Genomic DNA, 13,992 nt, shown 5'->3' with positions numbered 1-13,992 from the left:
TCTCTGGTACTAAAAACTGTATTTTATGGGGGGGGAATCCTTCAAACTTTAGTGCTTTGAAGATTGTGTAGCATTCTACAAATGTTCCATATTCAATATTCAAGTATCTTTTTTTATTTGCTATATACCAGTAGCATTTGAAACAGCACTGTTTTTTTGTGATAGTCTCAGGAGCAGACCTTTCGCCTTGCGTTTCGTAAGTTATTTGGTCAGAGTATTTTGAAAGTATGAGATGAAAGAGAAGACTGGTTTTATCAACACTGAAAATGTCTTTAGTTGAATTCCATGTATTTCTTTGGATAATTTTTGAACCTTCAATACAGATTCAGCTAAGAAATCTTTAGACTCTCCCCTTATGATATGACATTTTTTAATGTAATTTTAATTTATACAACCTTTCAGTTGAAAACTAATTGCTCTTCATATTCACCTGTGATGTCATTTTTTGTGTCTTTTTCTTTTGCATAGGCCAGTTTGTTGGAATATTTGACAAACTGCACTTTAAAAACTTTAGTGAGTGAAAATCTGTAGGAAAATATGGTTTGAACGTCCAGATATTTTCCCTTGAATATGCAAATCTTTTGAAATGGATTTTCTGAAATCTCTAGTTTATTCTTCCAATCGCCTTCATTCAGAAACATTTGTTTTCAGTTTTCAACAGTTAGTTTTCCATAAATTTTTTATTCTTATCAATTATCTTTAAACTTCATTTTTATTTCCTTGAGAGGCTGCTTTTCATTTTCATAAAATTTAGCTGAAAATTAAATTGAAAGTAAAACCCAAAAATGAATATTTGATCATATATATATATATGTATATCTTAATGAAGGCATTCCTCCCCTTAAGCAGGTACACTGCTCAAAAAAAAAAAAAAAAAAGGCACAGTGCTATATCTCCCGTTCTACTGGGGCGATTCACGAAATTCAAATTGCGTTCTTCATGTCTCGAAAGCGCGACTTAGGATATATATTAGATTTATATATAGCACTATTCTAACATAGGTATTTTGACACAAAATCGGACTTTTTCTGAAATAACATACCAATTTTTTTACATATTTCGATTCTACGACTCAAATTATGCCAGAATACCAAGTTTTGTAAAAATCGTACGAGTAGTTTTTGAAATATTAGCTCTCAAAATTTTAGCTCCTCAGTGTTAATTGAATTTGGCAAATATTTATTTATATCTCTTTTTTTATTAAACTTTTTTGATTTTTTCTCTCACATTTCGAAATTTAGGTTCATTCCAAATAAAATTTACCCATTTTTTGTGTTTTATTTCTAAAATTTCTATTTTTAAATAATTTTTATAAATTTTTCGAAAAAAATTTTGAATTATAACCTATAAAATTTTTACCATCATCTTAAAGTAGGTATATTTTTAAGCATATCTGCAAAAAATTAGACTTTTTTATTCAAAATTTTCTAAGATGTACACAAATTTACATATTTTCGCGTTTTGAAATTTGGCATCTTTTTTTTGAGCGATAATAACGCCAAATGTGGTCTAGGGATTTTTGTTACACTGTATTGCCACAGCTATTTTTAACCATAAATTTCAAGTAAAATTTTATGGAGAATTAATTATATGACATTTTTTCCCTCAATGATGCGTAATAAATATTTATTAATACTATATGAAAAGCTATTTTTTTAAATAAATTTTTTAATATTTTTAAAAATTTCTCTGTATCTTTTTTTTTTTTTATTTATTTTTTTTAAATAAGAGTAAATTTTTGTAAGAGTAAATTTTTACCTTCGACGTTTTATCGTCTGCTACTTTACTTCGTTTAAATCGAATTGTCTAAAACTGAGAATTTTCGTTTGATGTTTATTTGAATTTTATGTCATTAACTGCACAATTTATTTCTAAACAAACTGATGCTTTTGAAGTGGCTGAAAGAGCAGCTGGTACTATCATCCATATTTTTAAAGCACAGTATATTTTTATAGAAACATAAGATTTAGAATAATCATTTTTATAAAAGTCAAATTATGATATAAAGATACAACCCTCTAGAGACTGAATTAATGGAAGTTCAATGGTTATGTAGAAATGATCTGCAACTACTTAATCGCTGGATAAGTCAGCAGATTCCGTGGACAAGTAAGAATAATTATATAAATGACACCCAACATTCTGAATTCAATTAACAACGAGGATACGATGTTTATTAAATGAATTCAAGAAGTTTTAAAACATAAAAAATCAACTCATTTTTTTATCCTAAAATGTATTTTTGTGCATAGCGTATTTTCGTTATTCTAATTTAAAATTCTAATAATTCTTAAAATTCTAATTTAGAATGTAATTGTCAAGAACTGATTCCTAATCATCAGTAATATAATAAGTAATTATTACGGTTATTAATAAATCCTTCTTATAAAGTAATTGCAAATATTTCAAAAAACTTTGTCTGAATGCAAATATTTTTCTGTGCAAATATTTTAAATTTTATATTAATCAAGATTGCACACAATATTATTTATTTCAATTCTTAACGTCAGTTCTAGTAGAAGTTACAAATCAATTATATTTAATTAAGGATTGGATTGGATTATTTAATTATGGCAAAGCACAAGAGGGCTATCTGCCTAAAGGGAGGGATGTCTTCGTGGAGGACTTTCTAAGGAAAACTGGCTCGTATACACGTTACACATCGGGAAAACCACGGAAATACCCATGCAACCAGCCCGTTCGCGGGATTCGAACCTCGGACTGAACTACCAGTGATCAGCGTCTTTACCGCTCGGCCGTTTGTGGGCCTTTATGAAATGGAAGGCGATAACTTTATTTAAAATGATTGTCAGAAATACCAAAATGTTTCGAAAAGTTGGATACTTTTTAATATACTTTCAGAATGCTTAAAGAAAAAGAGAAGAAAAATAAATTTTTTCGTAAAATTTAGTATTTGTATTTTTTTTAATTAAAACTTTTCAATGTTATGATATTTGATTCTTGCGATTTCAGAAATAAAATATTTGACTAAAATATGAATAATATTTTAAGAAACCAAATGTAGGATAAAATTGTGTAAAGCAATGGGCACAATGATAAAACTGTTTAAAGCAGTGTATGCAAGTCATCCTAAGTTAAAATGTCGGTTATACATCTCTCTTATTTATATATATCTTTTCTGAACGGAACATTGAAAGGCGTGTAAAACTGTGCTTTACTGTATTTTCTCTTTTAATATAGTATGCAGTTTTCAAACTCATCGTAGTCTGGGTTACAAAGTATTCTTCCGAAAGAAACGCAGTTAAAATAAATAAAATCAAATTCTGGAAAATTGATATTAATAAATACATTTAAAATGCTCAGTTCGAAGGAATAAATAGAAAATTTTAAAACAAATATCTGAAGAGACAATGCAACACACAATTAAAATAAAAGTATAAAAATTTAAAAATTACCTAAAATAATAACTATGATGAAAAATATATATAAAGAAAACTATTTGAAAAAAAAATAAACGCTGCACCTTTATTTACGCAGTTCGAATAGGTAAATAGAAATTTTTAAAACAGTTATTCGGGGGAAAAAAAAAACTTGCAACTTAAACAATTAAAATGAAATTCGAAAAAGAAAAAATTACTTAAAATAATAAGTTATAATTAAAAATATAATATAAAGAATATTATTTGGAAAAAAGGAACGATGGTGACTTTTTTTCATCTCACGGGAAAGGAAACTAGGTTGCCATATATTAAGAAGTTCGCCAAGTGAAGTATTCTTGGCGCAAACTGACAAAAAAGTGCCAACATAAATTTGTGAATTTCTCCGTAAATTTCGCTCCAAATTTTACAAAATTTCATATTTAGGCGTAATTTGAGTCATAGAATCGAAATATGTAAAAAAATTGGTATATTATTTCAGAAAAAGTCCGATTTTGTGTCAAAATACCTATGTTAGAATAGTGCTATATATAAATCTAATATATATCCTAAGTCGCGCTTTCGAGACATGAAGAACGCAATTTGAATTTTGTCAATCGGCCCAGTAGATCGGGAGATATAGGACTGTCCCATTTTTTTTTTTTAGCAGTGTACATGGAGGTAAGGAAGGAAGGAGTGGCCAGCTCGGCACTAAGAGTGAAACACTGCTCTGAAGCTTCGGTCTCCAGATGGGGGGGGGTTGCTTACATTCGAAAACCCCCTTGACAGTGCTTCAATAGTATTTCGACACATGACAGTTCCACACAAATCGAAAAACGGAACATTTCCATGTAAAAGAAACTTTCATTATGTGATGGATAATAGCAATTTGTATAGTTTAGTGACATTTACACGAAAACCACGTCTTGTTTATATATATATATATAACTAACAACAGCGATTTTGATTATGAATTTGTTTTCTAAAATTCTAAGCTGTTGAACTACAAAAATATAGATTTTAGCAAAAATGTTTATTCGCTACTTTAATGTTTCAAACGCCAAAATGTTTTAAATAAAATAATTTTTTTTTGTCATCCACATATTATTATGACATGTACTTTTAAAAAATATTTAGAGGAGAGGCTTCATAATTGCTCATTTCAAACCTATCATTTTATTTTTATATAACTTAAAAATAATCACTTTGGGTTTCACGTTTTACTTATTTGGGTTAAGTAAAAAATAGAATTACCACCAAATGCTGCAATCCTTGTCAAAATTAATAAATATACACACGTATATGCCAGTAAGTTAACTTTTCCTTGATTTGGATAGTTATTATTTATTATATTATCAGAAAATTATTAAACTGTGTAAAATCATTAAAGGAGATATTGAGTGCTCTGCCAAAATATATTTACTAGAAGATTTGAATTTGATGATGAATGTATCCTAAAACGTGTTTTAAGTCAAAAGTTTGAAACTTGATGTCTAAATGTAAGTACTATAAAATTATGCATGTTAGAATATTTGTAACAAGGCACATAGGTCAGGTTGAGTTTTTATTAAATAGAGTAAGGCATGCAAGGGCTATCTGCCTAAAGGGAGAGATGCCATCGTGGAGAAATTTTGAAGAAAAACTGATCTTTGAGTCGGTATTAAAAATAATGCATGTAATTTTCATTCAAATTATATTTATACATAGTTCTTATGCAAAAGTTTCAGGTATATGCTAAATTATTGTAAATTATACTCGAAAAATATAGTGAATGCACAGAAATTAAAGATTTGCACATGCCAGAAATGAAAAATATGAAATATGTATGGGTATTTATGCATATGCTTGCAAAAAGCATGTATCTATCTTTAATAAAATACATAAATATTTATTAAATTATATATAAATATATATGAAATTAAGGATTTATTCATTCATAAACACCTGTGAAAGTTACTGTGAGGAAATCTAATTATTAAATGTATCTAAATTTATAATGATTATAAATATTATCTAAATATATAATAACATCAACATTAAATTGTAAACATAAATTGAAATCCTGTTGACAAATATGTTATAAAACTATTTAAGCAAGAATTGTTCGTACTGGGAAGCAATCTGTTAAAAGGTATTATAAAGCAAATTCTATGAAATGCGTACTTAAGAAAGTAATGAAGAAGAGTTTTAGAATATGTATTGTTGAAATTAAGGGTAAAAAATCTGACAAGTATAATTAAAAGAATTATTCTCCTCACATTTTATAATAACTCAATTACAAGTTTTAAATAATATTAAAAAAATCCTTTTATTATTCCATTTCAGAAATATTCAGAGAAAGTTAAGTACTATTTAACGTTATTTCACTATTAAAATAAAAGATGCTCTAATTTGAAATGGACCAAATAGAGCATTAATTATAAATTGACTTAAATTTTTCGACTTAAAAGATGCAATCAGAAGCTAAAAAATCATGTCATATTTTAGAAAGAAGCTCTATAAATAGAAAAGAAATAATACATTATTTTAATATTAATACAAGCAAATACCGAAAATCCGCCAATTCCTGAAATCCGCATTGCCTCTCAAAATATAAACATTCAGTTTATTGGTTCTGGAAACTGCAACATTGAGTACGGAATATCGAAGAAAAAATACTTACCAAATAATGACAGCATAATTACTTAATGAGTCATAACGGAAATACCGAATTAATTACATTATAATAAAAGCTTTTTCCCCTCTAATCTGCGTCATGGTAAAAAAGCAGACGATTCACTCAACTCTTCTTTCAAGTTCACGATTCACGTTGTTGTATTTTCTGAGCTTTGTTATTTCACGAGATTATTTAGTGCTGCCTTTTTCTTTTATCCAGATATTTTGTGGATAAATTAAGAATATTTTAAATTTCAGCCCTTTTTAATACAATTACAGATAAGAAATGCACTCATGGTTTTACCGCTTGCAACATTGAAAAACGTAAGCACGTTGCATTGACGGTAATACAAAAAGTGCAAATTCTGTAAAAGATGGAGACAGATGCAACTCCTCAGAATCATATGGAATTGCGACATGATTGTGTATGATATACAGAAAAATAAAGAAAAGCTGTTGAAATTTTACAGCAATAGTGATTCTCACACCGGAATCCGAAACCAGAAATCTTTGCACGAGGCGAAATCGGCAAACCTCAATGCTGTGTATATATAATACAATGGATAATATAATCAATTTATATATGTAATAATAATTTAATGCATATAATAAGTTATTGTAATAATGTATATAATAATTTAATTAAATGTATCTAATAAGCCTTATTTATTTTGCACTTTTAGTATGAAAATTATGATTTATCTTTTCTGTCCTGAAATCCGCAAAATCCTAAAATCCGCACAACCTCTGGTCCTAAACTTTGTGGATTTCTGGACGTCTACTGTAATACAATAAACTTTGATCTTAATTTTTTTAATCCTTAACCGAATAAAATCGAATTACCTTAATTTTTTTTTCTAATGTAATTAAGGAAAACTTGTGAAAATATTTCATTCAAACTAAACTGTTCTGAGCAAACTGTATTGTGAAAAGTATAGCATTTAATTCTGTTCAGAATAAAATTTTGTTTAAAAATGTTCTCTTTTCATATACTTAGGACTCTGAAATATTGTAGAAAAAGAAAATATATACATTTATATCTATATTTACAACGTAATTACAAAATATTTATATCCAATTATGTCAAAACCTATTGATCTTATTGGTAAATGATCCAATGTTTTGTCACCACGAAGGGATAGCCAGTGCTTCAAAGCAGTGTATGGGGAAAACCGGTTAGGGCCACTCCATCTTCCTAGTGTCATTTGCAGGTAGCCTCCATATGCTTTGCCATATTTAAGTAACCAACCAATCAAATTTATGCATGATTTTTAAACTAACAAAACCAGAAACTCACCAAAAACCACTATAGTTACCCAACTGGGAGGTGTATGAGAATTACAGTGTCAGGTGTTGTATTGCCAACATTCGCTTTCTAAACTTAGATTGTCGTTTACTTTTTCATGGAATTGAAGGAAGGAGTAGAAGTGCAGATATGAAAATCTTGATTGATATAAAATTAGCAATGTGTATGCAGAAAAGGACAACTTCATATAATTTTGAAATTATTTTACAAGAAACATTTTAGCAAATTATAGCAATTTCACATCATTATTTCTGTTATAAGTATAACAGAAATAATGATGTGAAAATAAACAGTAATAATCATTTTTTATATTACTAATAATTAGAATTCAGTTTATGACAAACATTCTAAATTAGAATTTTAAGCACACAGTTGAAATGCGCTACATAGAAAAAGGCATTTTAGGATAAAAATTGAGTTAAGTGTTTATTTTTTGAAATTTATCTTAGATTTATTTACTAAAGATCATGTCCTCATGGCTCTCAAATCCAGAATATCTGTGGATGATATCTACATAACTTTTGAACTTCTGAAATTTGTCTGATTAATTCATTTACTATAGGATTGAATATATCACAATCTGAGGTTTAAAACAATGCTTACTGTAAATTTTATGTTTGCATAAAATATATATTATGCTTCGAAAAAGGGGTTTTGGAGGTATTAGTGAATTTTCAAGTATAGAAAAATCTGATATGGACACCACATTACTTCCTTGTATGACCTATTAAATTATGCACATTTTTTGCCGCACATCATTTAAATTTATTTCCTTGCATTATTCTAACTTAATTAACTGGTTCCTTGAGTCAAACTGAAAATGACTTCAAAAATTGCAAATTTTGAAATTAAATATGCTGGTAAGTTTTTTCTTTTTGTATGTACAGGTGTTAAACTTTTATTATTTTTTGTAACGAGTATAAAATTTCCAAACAGAAGTACAGGAGATTTGCTATTTGTCCAAAATTCCAAAATATATATAGATTTTTTCAAAATTAATATTGCTAAAGCAGATATTTTCATCATTTTAAGCACTTCTGTGATTGGAAGTACATGACTCTGACAAACGATTGTGGAAACAAAGGCCCGATAAGGATTTTAAATTGGGTAAGGGATATATATATATACAGTACAAAGTCCGTAATACAGACTCGTCAGAACTTCAATTCCGGATTATAGATCATCAGCTTAAATCTGGTAAGATGCCATGCAGAAATTACACAATTAAAAATATGAAACCATAATTTATGAAATAAAGAGCAATTATGATCTAAAAAGCATAATATATTTTTGTTTACTTTATTAAACATTTCTTTCAATGTAAGTTGTTTAAGTTGCTTAGTTTTTTGTGCTAATACTTTCTCTTTAATTCTATAAACAGACATAATTTCTTGTTCAGTTACAAAATTCCACTGTTCAAGTCCTGTAATTGCTGTGTCGAGAATACCGACTAACTTGTCAATCGAAATCGTTTCATTTTCAATAACGTTCTCTGTAACTTTCTTCACTATCAGAAGCGCGCATGGGTAAACACTTTATTGGCTTTATGCGCACGCGTAACGGACGTGCGCATCAAATGCGCATGCGTAAGTTTGTGGCTTTGAGGTCCGGATTATAGATCATTCCGGATAATGGATGTCCGGATTAGAGACTTTGTGCTTTATAATTTTGTAAACAGTGTAATGTAATATCTCTTATTAATATCTGAACTATCTCTTCCAATTTTGAGTAAACTAATTGTTAATTAATACCTGGTAGTATCTCTAATGATGAGAAAGTGAATGCTAAAATTCTTCTTCAGTAATTCTATCACATGATAATTTTATTTCTGTCAGTTCTATTCATCATACATTCTATATTCTGATGCTTCAAATATTTTGATAACTTACAGGAAGTTTATATTTTAATATTTTCTCAGGCAATCCCAGCTGTTAATCATTTCCTTCAAAATTCATCTATTGCTCAATCCATCCTAAATGATGAAAGTTTGGAAGGAACAATGTTAGTAATTTTTCATCTAAATATTAATAAAAGTTTCTAAAATCTTTTTGGTTTTAGCGAAAGTTTTCCAACAAAAAATGTTTTAATAAGGTTAGGGCATGTAAGCAATACCTTTAGTGTGGGTAGTAATCACCACCAAATCTATGGTTCTCCGCCAATGTTTTGGTGGTCAAAGCCTTCGGGCCAGAAACTTGGTGGCTGCAAGTTAAAAAAACAGATCAACTCATTTCGGACGTTCTGTGCAGAACGGAAGATAAGATAGCACCAGCAAGATGTAGCTGAAGGTGTGAGAAAAGGTAGAAGTCTGAAGAAGCGATGTTGGGGCGATATGGTGGGTGTGCCAAAAGCTCTCATTTGAGTTTCTGCTGAGTCCAGCTGGTGAATGCAGATGCATGTGGTCTTGCATTATCTTGATGGAGCATTACCTTTTTGTGCCGGAATTCAATTCATTGTTTTTCCTTCCTTGTTCGATGTTTAGTCAACATGAACTAGCATCTCGCTGTACACCTTACTGTTGAGGGTTTTACCCTTGCCCAGATATTCTTTGTGGATAATACCACAACAATCCCACCAGATACAAAGCATGATCTTTTTGTTAGTCAAATTGTGCTTTGTGCCGCCGCCGGGCTCACCAGGCCCAGACCAACCTTCTTTTCGGCCTGTATTGTTAAAGTAAATTCACTTTTAATCACAAATGATGATCCAGTCCAGAATTTTGTCCTTGTGTTGATATTTGTGCAGATTAGTTCAGGCCTGAACACATCTGTACTTATCTGCATCAGTCAGCCTATGCGGCATCCAGTGACTGAACGATTATGTCAAGTTTATGTGATGCATAGCATGAACAATGGACATAGTGCTAACATCTAACTCCTTAGCAAGCTCTCAAGTGATTGCATACTGATCTTCTTTCACAAGTTCTCGCAGGCATCGTCAACATCAGTAGGCCGGCCAGAGCACCTTTCTTCTTGTATGTCATAGTCTTTGTTTTCGAACTTTCAATATCAAACATTCACAGTGTCATATGATACAATATTAATATTAATGCCTAAAGTTATACACATGATTTGGTGTCATTCTGTAGCTGACTTTTTGCAACAGAACTGGAAGTAAATGATGGTTCTAATCTGATAGCCTGATGGTACCATTTCAAACACCTTGTACTTAATGATAAATAACATCTTGTACTTAATTATAAGTATTACTTTTTTACAATTTTGAAACACATTGTTTTAAAGGAAGTCTCTTTCTTTCAGATGCCAAAAATGTTTTGACAAAATATGATTAAACATGCCGACACAAACTGTTTGCGCAGATGATATTTGTGATAGCGGGAAACTTTCGTTAAAACCCAATATAAAATGAATGTATAAGGCAAAATTTATGACATTTTGAAATTTGTTTCTTTCTGAATTGTATATTTTTATATTTATTTTTAAGTTAAAAAAATTATAACTATTTATTATTTGTTATTTTTCTTTTCAGCCAGATTCTTGGAAGGAGTATTCCGTACATTGGAGGTACTTTTTAAAATTTATGTCAGAAAGTTCTTTACTCTCAAGCAGCACTAGCACCAGGCTATTTGCCACCCACCTGCGAATTAAAATTAAAACTCTTCAAAATCAACTTTTTTTTTTATTTTTATTTTCTATCAATGATAGAAGAGAATTTAAAAATAAAAGCGCTTTTCAAAATCAACTTTTTTTATTTTCATTTTCTATCAATGATAGAAGAAAATTTATAAGAAAGAATAAAGTAACAGAACCACATTTTAAAAAATTAAATTGTATTTTAATCAAAAATGCAGTTGAAATTTATGCATAAAAATTTAAGTAATTAAACAGTAAATTAACTTTTTGACAACTAATTTTTATTCTTCCACATTTTAGATGAATGAAAAATAGATTATTTTTCCTATGTCTAATTTGGCACATACATAATTTCCAGCTGCTATTAATCTCAGTTTTAGAAATCAGTTCTTGTGACATGAAAAATTATATTTCACCGCTTGCCACATGAACGGGAAAAGTCAGTAATATTCTTAATGAAATGGACAAATTACTAAAGATAAATTGCTGGAAGTAAGTTAACAGCAGAATGTGAACAACATTTTGAGTTTTAAATTTATCTTTGTAAATATCTTTAAAAGCACGTCTTTAGATCCAGCCCCCAAAACCGTTACTTTTTTCAAAGCCTTTATCAATTTCTGATAAATTGTATAGGAAATTAAAATCACCACAGTACAGTTTTAGTAGTTAAAAACATTTATTTTAGGATGTTCGTGCAGTATCCAAAAACGCATAGAATACATAATTCTAAATTCATCTTTAGGTATTTATAGTGATTTGGTTTGATATTCATACCAAAACTGATGTGTCTTTTGCCTTCATCAGATTTTAACTGCAGATTTAAATTCAGATGCCCCATTTACATCTTCACTAATTTTTTTTTTTTTTTTTAAACAATTTTAAGGATATTACTGAATTAGAATCTGATTTGTATTCTAATAAAAATGTTTTCCTTCAGTGAATACTAAAGCAAATTTAATAGTCATAGTTTTATCTTGAAGCTGTTTGCTGATAGGATTTATTCTGTTAAGAATATTGTGCCAAATTATCAGAGGGAATAAATTTAGCAATCTTAGCAAATATTCTTTCTGACCTCAAATCTTACTAAGATATTATACATTTCTTTCTTGGAATTAATATCTTGCTATGATATCACATTGTTTTTCTTCCATAAAATGGCACAAGCAATAACTGATGGTACAAAGACCTACAATGAAATTTCTCCAGGCCCGTCTTAAGGAATTAGGCGCTCATGGGCTACTAAAAATAATGCGCTCTTCTTCCTAAGAAAATACACAGAATGGCAAATGGGAGTCGGAAAAGTTATACAAAACAAAAGTGTCAGAACTAGAAAAAAACTATTTATTACTTTTATAATAAACTGTTATCTTTATTGTAACTTTTCTTTAAAGTCACTTATTTAAAAGATGGGTATAAATGTTTACCCAGATTTGAGGGGATTATCTCAATAATGACAGTTCCAATCAGTTTTTAGTCTAATCCTTAGAACTTGATCGGAACTATTATATGATTCTCCATCAGTGCATAACATAAACAAAAATAAAATTTAATTAAATAAAAAACCATTTAAGAACAAAAACACACCTTAATCTAAACAAATGTAACTTATATATTTACTTTCCTAGCTTTTTCTTTGGCAAACTGATCAATAATATCACTAGTATTTAAATTTTCAAATAAATCTCTTTCAATAGACAGAATACTTAAATCATTGAGTTTACTCTGTCCCAAAGAAGATCGTAAGTAATTTTTTATTCTTTTGATTGTTGAAAATGATCTTTCGCCACTGTAGTTTGTTGTGGCGATACTTAAAAATATGCGCAGTGCTGTGGTTACGTTTGGAAATGTAGATTTAATTTTTAACTCGATTATTGTCTTTACACTTAGTTCTGCGATAGATATATTTTCGGTATTTTCCAATAAATTCACATGTTTAAAATGCAGGCATTCTTCAATAAAGTTGTTTTCTAAATCATTCTGATATATTTCACACAACTTTGCAGCATTATTTCTAATTATGTCTTCATTTATATTTTTTAAATTAACTAGAAACCCAAATGTTGAATAAATGTCAACATATGCACATTTTCTCTTTTGTACTTCTGCTAGAATTTTATCAATAATAGCATAATATGTTTTTATGCGGAATTCGTCATTTGCATCAAGTTGCACTTCTTCTGACGTATTTTCGTCGAACTGTCTTTTTCCTTTCCGTAACCGTTTGTATTCATAACAGCCAGATAATTTTATACCTTCTGATTTGTAAAGGTTAAATGAATCTATATTTCATTTCGATTGTACAAATTTTTCTAAAGAAGCATATAATGAAACAATGCATTCAATTGTAATATCAACTTTTTGAAGCGATATATTAGTTTTATCGATGGTTTCCAATATTTCACTCCAAAATGCTATCATAATAGCAGTTTCCAATGAGTTGAACTCATTTAACAACCCCTGGGCTTCAACTTTTGTTGCAGGCTTTTGAAAATTATCTTCGTAAAGTTTAGTTAAAGCATTTTTAAAATTTTCATAGCCCGAAACCACTACTTTCACTGAATCAGCTCTTGCTGACCAACGAGTGTCGCTTAATTTTTTGGGAACTTTATTTTTTGCTGTTAGCGTATTTTTTAAAATTTCCCATCTTGATGTTGATGCGGCAAAGAAATTGTATAAGTTTTGTAGAAACAAAAACAATTTAGTTGCTTGTATGCAGCATTCAGCTGCCGATTGTCCAATTAAATTTAAAGAATGTGCCGCACAGGGCACGTAAATGGCAAGATTATTTCTAGATTTAATGCGTGCTTTGAGGCCGTTATATATACCCGACATATTAGAGGCATTATCATAAGATTGTCCTCTACAATCTTCCAAACTAATATCTAAATCAGATAATAGCTTTAAAATACAGTCTTGCATTTCTGAGCTCTTATGGAGAGTATTCTCCAAAAATTTTAAAAACCTTTCAACGGGTGTTCCATTTTTATTGACATATCTTACGACAATGGTTAATTGATCCATATGGGAAATATTGGGCGTCGAATCTACTATAATAGAGTAATAT

The 13,992-nt window shown here is 29.3% G+C and overlaps 1 protein-coding gene across 7 annotated transcripts in view; it reads left to right on the top strand.

Moving 5' to 3' along the window:
* Positions 1-13,992, top strand: part of LOC118185255 (uncharacterized) — a 472,173-nt gene that overhangs the window by 31,479 nt on the left and 426,702 nt on the right. For all 7 annotated transcript variants that reach the window (XR_015041131.1, XM_085816706.1, XM_085816708.1 and 4 more), the window contains exons 6-7: positions 9,257-9,339; positions 10,825-10,859. Coding sequence is in view for 6 of the 7 variants with exons in the window: in XM_085816706.1 (XP_085672832.1) it covers positions 9,257-9,339; positions 10,825-10,859 (118 nt within the window). In the remaining variant the exon portion in view is untranslated. The remainder of the gene's footprint in view (positions 1-9,256; positions 9,340-10,824; positions 10,860-13,992) is intronic.

Source organism: Stegodyphus dumicola, chromosome 5, assembly GCF_044657685.1.
Source record: "Stegodyphus dumicola isolate Sdum_Otavi_A_Nest chromosome 5, ASM4465768v1".
Taxonomy (NCBI): Eukaryota; Metazoa; Arthropoda; class Arachnida; order Araneae; family Eresidae; genus Stegodyphus; species Stegodyphus dumicola.
This window is presented reverse-complemented; position numbering and strand designations above follow the sequence as displayed.